We start from the raw sequence: 7,316 nt of genomic DNA, 5'->3' as shown, positions 1-7,316 counted from the left end.
GGGGGTCGGACTCGATGATCTGCTCAGGTCCCTTCCGACCCGACCAACTATGAAACATGTTCTCACAGACCCCCAAATCTCAGAGCCCGGCTCAGCTCAAATTACCCCAGGTTGGAATTGAAACTGTGATAGACAGCAGGCAGTGTGAGGTGGTGCCAGGCTCACTTTAAGCTTTGTCCTGGTTTAGTGAAGTTGTGCTGTTGTCAGCAGAGGTGGCTTTCCTTTCAGTTCTGCACAGGTCTAGTTGAGGCCCATCTTAACTGCTTTGGCTTTAAGAAGGATTCCAATATACCCATTCTCCTGAGAGTCTCAGGTTGAGAGCCAGGGTAGCCTGGAGAGCTGCCTTCTTGTCTGAGCCTAGCTTCATATTCATGCTATACTAAGTTTTATTCACACTTACCCTGTTGTTTCCATACAAGCAGGAACAAGCAGTAATGGAGAAAGAGACAGAAAGCTGTTGGCAGATCATTTGAAAGCAATACATCCCAGGGTCCCCATCTGTAAACCAGGGAACAGTGCCCCAGCTTTGCACTGTGATTCAAAGTTGCATGAAAAACAAGAGACAAGTTTAAAATAGCATTAGCCATATATGAAACCTCCAGGGTACCATCAACGTCTGTAAAACAGGAGACATTACTCTCCAGCTGACTTTGTGAAACTGGTTGTCTGCATTAGTTGGCTTCATTAACAGTGAGAATTAAGCAGGAATTCCTGATTTTTAAATCTTCTTCCAAAAACAAAATGGTTTGGGGAGGTCCCAGCATTTCGAGTCCATTATATTTGCTTAGCTGCACCAAAGTCTAGTTTGCACTAAGAAGCAAAGCTTGTGTTTCAGAATGAAATCTACTGGAACGACTGGTCACAGCTGAGCATTTTTAGAGCATCCAAGTACAGCGGGTCGAGAATGGAGATTCTAGTTGGCCAATTAAATGGGATCATGGATATGAAGATCTTTTACAGGGGGAAGACAACAGGTAATTGCGAGTGTGTGTTTGCCCATCCTTTCCTATGTGAACTGTAAGGCTGAGATGCTCAAAAGTCAACAAAGTCTTGTGGATGTTGAATTCCACGAAGCGGGTTGTAGGTGTGCGTCTGTCTGAGTAATTACCCATTTTACACGGAGTAATTAACCATTTTACACATGCAAAGCTAATGCATTGAAAACCTTGCCCAAAATTGCAGGGAGGTCTGTGGTAGAGATGGGAATTGAAAACCAAGTTTCCAAGTCCCGTCTGTTTTCCAAGTCCCATCTCTAAGCTCTAACCCCTGGCTCATCCTTCTTCAGATTTCCATTGTGCAAATGCACCTGAATCCTCTTGAAGACCTTGAAACCTTAGCTGTAATATTAAGAAATGACTCTTTGTTGACAGTGGTCCTTTCTGGGAGATGCATAACCGTGTGATGTGTGTATGTAGTTATGTCTTTATCACAGCTTAGCGCTAAAATCATAGAGGATGTGTCTCTCTCATTCTCTCTCATACATTCTTTGTGTCCCATCAGTTCAATAGTTGCTAATAGTTATTAACATCTGATAGCTCATTAGTAACCCTGAATGAAATGAGTTGTTGAGTCTCAGCCTGAGAGACAAGTAAGCAACACCCCCCACCCGCCTTGCCCCTCTTGACCTTGAGTTTGTTGGCACTGGTTTTATGACCCAGATAGCTTGTTTGGGGCAGATCCAAACCCTCAAAAGTGACCATGACCTCTGCATTTGATAATAGGTAAATTTTATTGATACACAGTAAATACACAGTAAAGCGTACATGATAACGTGAACACTAATAGCTTGGAGAAGGAATTCCCTTTTGACGAGACACTGACACAGATACAGAGCATTCAGGGTTACAGGTCTGGATAGAGCTACAGCAGATGCATCCAAATAGGGATTTAAAGTAGCACCTTTGGATGACCTCAGGCCCATGTATAGACCGTTTCCACCAAGATGTCCCAGCTTCCTGGAAATAATGTGGACTCTTTCTCATCACTTTGAAGCAATCACTGTTAAATTACGCTTAAGCCTCAGCAGGCTCTCAGTCTAATCTGAAAGAGTCTGTAAACGCAGATTAACAGGCACTTGAGCAATTGTGTTTTGAAGCACTCTTGGTCACATGGAAGCCAGCGATAGCCTCTCCTTGCTCTCTGGTCCTTTCGTACGTAGTCTTTGGAAGGGGATTTGTTTTGAGCTGACTACAGAGAGGCTTGCACTTCTTAAACTTTTCTGAACTGCAGCCCCTGCAAACAACAGGCAAAGGCTTTGAGGCCCTTTTCTAGTCTCGCTTTTCAGAAATGGGCAGTGACCCCGAAACCTGGATTTGAGAAGTCTAAGGAGTTAAAATGAAACATGAAGCAGAGAGGAGAGGAAGAGGCTTGTCTCAGTTTTGGGCTAGTGTTACCAGTTCCATGTATTGCAGGAGAGCATAGGAGCCCCAGTCAGGCATTGGGATTCAAATGTGTTATGATCCCAGATGATAAAGGCAAAGGCAGTCTCTGGCCCAAACAGTTTGATTTGCCTTCTGCCTCCCCATAACGAATGTTCACAACGTACCTGTGTGGTGGGTCTCACGTACTCTCACTAATACCAGTGGGTTTTATCTTGCAAGGCAGAAAACATGCTCCCGAAGTCCAAAGGAGTGTAAAACTGTATCTCCCAGGGCCAGAGTCCAAACCTAACCCTGTAGGGCTGGTTTCCAGAGAAGCCAGTAGAGCCGCTTGAACCAAGGGGGTGATCTGAGACCAAGGCCCAGGCTCTATGCAGGATACTGATGGTGTTCCCCCCAAACAGGGCAGAATGCCTGCATTGCCAAGCCTTGCAGCCTGCTCTGCTTACCAAAATCAAACAATGGCAGGAGCTGCAAGTGCCCAGAGGGAGTCGCCAGCAGCCTGCTCCCATCGGGGGAAGTGAGGTGCGAGTGCCCCCGTGGCTATCGGATGAAGAACACCACCTGCATAAAGGAAGGTAAATCTGCATCCGGGGTAGCAGTAGATGAGTTCAAATCACTTGGCCCAAAAAAATGGCATTGGCACTAACCACCGCTTGTTTGTGCTCTAGAAAACACCTGTCTGCCCAACCAGTACAGATGCTTCAATGGGAACTGCATAAACAGCATCTGGCAGTGTGACAACGATAATGACTGTGGAGACATGAGCGACGAGAAAAACTGCCGTAAGTGCCCCCCAGGTCGCGCCCTGATGCGGGACGGTTTATTGGGCCAGTTTGGGAAGTAAAATGCTGTAACCAAAGATGGAGGAAGGAGAAGTTACGATCAATCCATGTTCCTTTCAAGCCTTTCAGCTTCTTGACCACCTAATAGAAAATGCCCCGGTGCATTAAAGGACAAAGCCGCCTATTGAGAGAAAAATCAGGCAAGACCCAGTGAACGCAGGATGTGAGAGAAGTAGCCGAGCCTTCCCAAGGCCTGGGGGTTTGGTTCGCTCCTTATATAAATGGAGACAACTTCAAAATTTGGGTCGGGATTTAGAACTTGTTTTGTGCCCGAGGCATGTCGGCACCTGCAGCTCAGAGTCAGAAGCCTTTATCCTTCTTCAGAGTTTGACTTTATGGACAAACAAATGAAAACATGCCAAAATCCAGGCTTGACCCGTCTTAACAGCAGGCTTCTTTGCCCACCTGCTACACGCTCAGACCAAAAGGCTCATCTTGGTGAGGACAAGTCAGTTTTGAAGACTGCCCCCTTAGCTGTTCTTTTCTCTGGCTGACGGGCTCTCTCTCCGGGCTTGCTGGGGGGTGTTGCGGGGTGCAATTGGCTTCAGCTCCGTCTGCAGGACAGACCACGAACCCCTAGCCTGGCAGGTCTAGGAGGAGTTCAGTGAGCATATCATCACCCTGCTGTGTGTTTCTAATTGAGCTAGTTGTAAGGGTAGTGGGAGTAGCTCTGATGATGGGTGCCTCCTTCATTGCATTTTTCTTTGTTTTTATTTGAACGCACTTGACAGGTGAGTTTGGGTGGTGGGAGGAGTTTTTTAAATGACAACCTTGAATCCTCTCCCTTGTCTCCTCGTGCATGCATTAGCCACAACAGTGTGCGATCCCGAGACTCAGTTCCACTGCCAGGGCTCAGGGACTTGCATCCTGCTGTCCTACAAATGCGACCTTGAGGATGACTGCGGAGATAACAGCGATGAAAGTCACTGTGGTGAGTACGCTGAGGAGAGCCAGGAGCTGTTTGTCTCCGTCAGATGTCTCTCCCCTCCTCCATCCGAGGGGGGAAAAAAAGCCTTGCCTTATATTGTTCTTTTCACACTCCCGAATGTGAACCTGCTCTCACCGGGATAGAAAAGTTGGAAGGAAGAGAGGAGAGAGCTCCTGTGCAAGGTAGGGCCTCTAGCTCTAAGGAGAGCCTGGGGAGACACCCACGTTTCGCACTGACCAGCTCATCACAGTCCAACCCCTGCCACACATCTAGGTTGCTCCTTTGCTAGTGCCAGCATTGTGCACTGGAAGGGGGTGGGTTGCACAAGAGAACGGAGCAAGAAAGTTGCAGTGATAGCCCCTTTCCTCCCACCTCCCTGAGGCATGCTCTGAGCCAGCAAGGGGCTCTTGTATCAGTGCCCTCAGATTCCTCCTCCAGGTACTTAAGCCAGGATTAGACATTGCCATGTTCATGTTTCATCTGAGACTCATGCCAAAACACCTTGAGACACCCCCATCCCCTCCCCGTACCTCGCACAGCTCCAAGAGCTTTGTCACCAAAAGCCACCATGGCTGCAGATGAAGGGGTGTGGCAGTAACACCTTTACCCCAGTGCCTCCTAAGGAAAGAAACCCTTAGTTCTCCAGGGGCTTTTGCAGGCAGGGATAGGAGCCAGAGCTTGCTGTATCAACAGCCCCAGCCTCCTCCCATGAAAACCAAACAAAAGCCCTTATTAACTTATTAAACAGTCGATGGCACAATGTCAAGTGGCTCCAGTTTGTGATAGAAAACAGTGCTGCACTTATAACCCAGCCAGGTCATTATAACCCTTGCAAAAGAGCTTGAAATCCCAGATTGCAAAGGGGGCTCACGGCTCCGTTTTCTGAGGCCCCTGCAGCTCGCAGCCGCTTGAACGGGAGTGCATGGTGCTCAGCTTTTCCAGCTGGCAGGTTGTCTGCCTTGGAGAGTTCATGAGAGGTGGGCTGTTAAATCCAAGTGAGCACAGAGGATGGGAATCAGAATGACGTGGTCACTTTTGGTCTTTCGGGACTAGAAACCACATGCTAAACAGTCTTTCAAGACTGTGAACACTTAGGCTGCCGGGTGTGTAGTTTCAGCCTGTCCTGCTCAGCTAGTAGCTCGTGTTGGATTTCCACCCCCTCTAAACTCCATGGGCTTTGTCCACAGAGGCTCACCAGTGTAGAAATGATGAATTCAGCTGCAGCTCGGGGATGTGCATTCGTCTTTCCTGGATGTGTGACGGTGATAACGATTGCAGGGACTGGTCAGACGAAGCAAACTGCACTGGTAAGCCCTTTGATATGATCGATAACCCTGTGCTGGAATTGCTCATTACGAGCTGTCAGCTGCTTTAAGCATCTTTAAAGGGGTTGTATTAGGGTAGCGCTTTGCATAGAAGAGAGCAGCCTATGTGGGAAGATGTCAGTTTAACTCTTCAGAGGCAGGAGATTGAAACTGCCACTGCCAGATCGCTGCTGCATTTTGCACTAGTGACTACTGTAAGGTAATGCTGATTGGCAGTGGCGTGAGGTTTAAAGCAGAATCCTCCTGAAAGTAAAGGACAGATCCAGTGTCCTTTGAGGTCAGTGGAAGGACAGCTTTGGATCAGCTCTTCACAGAGCACCCCGTAGTGTAATACAGTGGTTCTCAAGCTTTTTGGTCTCAAGGCACCCCTCGTTAGGCTCAGGTCTCTCTTTTGAAAATGTCAGCTCTTAGCTTTCACTTGTCTTTTAACTCTGGAAAAATAATGGAACAGTTCTTCCCTTGCAACAAACTCAGAAAGATCGCAGCAGGCCAGAATGGTTTTGACACTATGGCTTCTTATTTGAAATCTCGCAGTTTATCTTGCGAATCATGTGTAGGTGTTTGCACACTGCTAATACTGCACAGCACCCTGTGACACCCCAGAAAGGATCTCGGGGCACCCTGAGTGAGAATCAGTGGTCTTGTATATTGAACTCAGGGCCAGATCCTGTGTTTGATCCCAGTGCAGACAAGTTACTGAGAGACTTTGCCAAGCTGTTTAGATTCTATGGCTTGGTTTCCCCATCTGAGTTGTGCCAAGTATCCTGCCAGTCGGGTGTGGTAGGTGCATAGCATTTACATATTAGGCCAAGAACCTATTCAGTCATAATTAGTTTCCAATATGTTGAGTCCTGCAACTTAATTGTTGCATGTTGGCTGACTCTTCACCGAGTGCTTCCTTCGTTTCATACTTTTGCAGGGGTGCCCTGGCAGATCCCAGTGTTGTGGCCATAGTGCCCTTTCCTTGCTTGCAAGAACTGAAAAGCTTACACTGCCTTACAAGTTCTGTTCAGTCAGTAGACGCAAGGGTGCCGTTGGTCCTGGAGTTATGAATAAGGACACTTTCCCTTGAAAAGGGCTTGGTGGTTACAGTGGGAAGAAAGGCTGGTGTGCACTGACCTAATTTCCCTGCTTCACCTGTGATCATTTTGTGACCATTAACTAGTATGAAGGAGACAGGGGTTCTTTATAACTTCTAAGTGATTTCATTTATCCTGGAGAAGGGGCTGCTTAGCTCAGACAGCCACTGGTCTTCACATGGCCTGGCTGCTCTTCACCCTAGTCTTCCAGCTTCAGACCTGAAGTGGACACGACTAATAAAGATTCATGTGCTAAAGCCACAAATCCACTTTCATTCACATCATACACTAGTGCAACATTTATGGAGTAACTAGATTTGCACCTAATTGCAACCAGGATTACATCAAGCCTTGCTTTGATTCTCCACTTACATGCTAGACTCTGCCTAAAGAGAGTGAAGTTTACACCAACAAAAAGCTAAAATGAGAAGACTCTTGAGCACACACTACAACCCAACCCCTCTTTCTAACCACTGAGCATTTATTACCTCCTCTCTGACGTTTTTTGTTTAAAAAACGTCAAGTATTTAGATGATCTCAAAATGATAGGTGACTTCTTAATTTGGAGGATAAAGGCATAACAAGATCCAAGTCACAGCAAAAACGAGATGCAAGTGTTTAATATGGAAGCAATTAACACCTGAACTCTCTAATCCAAGGATGTGGGAGCCAATCTACCACTGCCAATCAAGGTTGCACTTCCCTCTAATATATAAACTATAGTTCAAAAACAAGTTATGGGTATAATATAGAAAATGCTG

The 7,316-nt window shown here is 46.9% G+C and overlaps 1 protein-coding gene across 2 annotated transcripts in view; it reads left to right on the top strand.

Annotated features, from left to right (window-relative positions):
• The window catches only part of SORL1 (sortilin related receptor 1), a 70,626-nt gene that overhangs the window by 33,103 nt on the left and 30,207 nt on the right, over nucleotides 1-7,316 (top strand). For both annotated transcript variants that reach the window (XM_019547056.1, XM_019547055.1), the window contains exons 20-24: nucleotides 836-974; nucleotides 2,783-2,956; nucleotides 3,050-3,163; nucleotides 4,032-4,154; nucleotides 5,339-5,458. In XM_019547056.1, coding sequence (XP_019402601.1) covers nucleotides 836-974; nucleotides 2,783-2,956; nucleotides 3,050-3,163; nucleotides 4,032-4,154; nucleotides 5,339-5,458 — 670 coding nt within the window. The remainder of the gene's footprint in view (nucleotides 1-835; nucleotides 975-2,782; nucleotides 2,957-3,049; nucleotides 3,164-4,031; nucleotides 4,155-5,338; nucleotides 5,459-7,316) is intronic.

The sequence above is a fragment of the Crocodylus porosus genome, unplaced genomic scaffold, assembly GCF_001723895.1.
Source record: "Crocodylus porosus isolate Cpor-Errol unplaced genomic scaffold, CroPor_comp1, whole genome shotgun sequence".
In the NCBI taxonomy this organism is placed as follows: Eukaryota; Metazoa; Chordata; order Crocodylia; family Crocodylidae; genus Crocodylus; species Crocodylus porosus.
The sequence above is the reverse complement of the archived record's forward strand: the minus strand, read 5'-3'. Positions and strand labels throughout refer to the sequence as shown.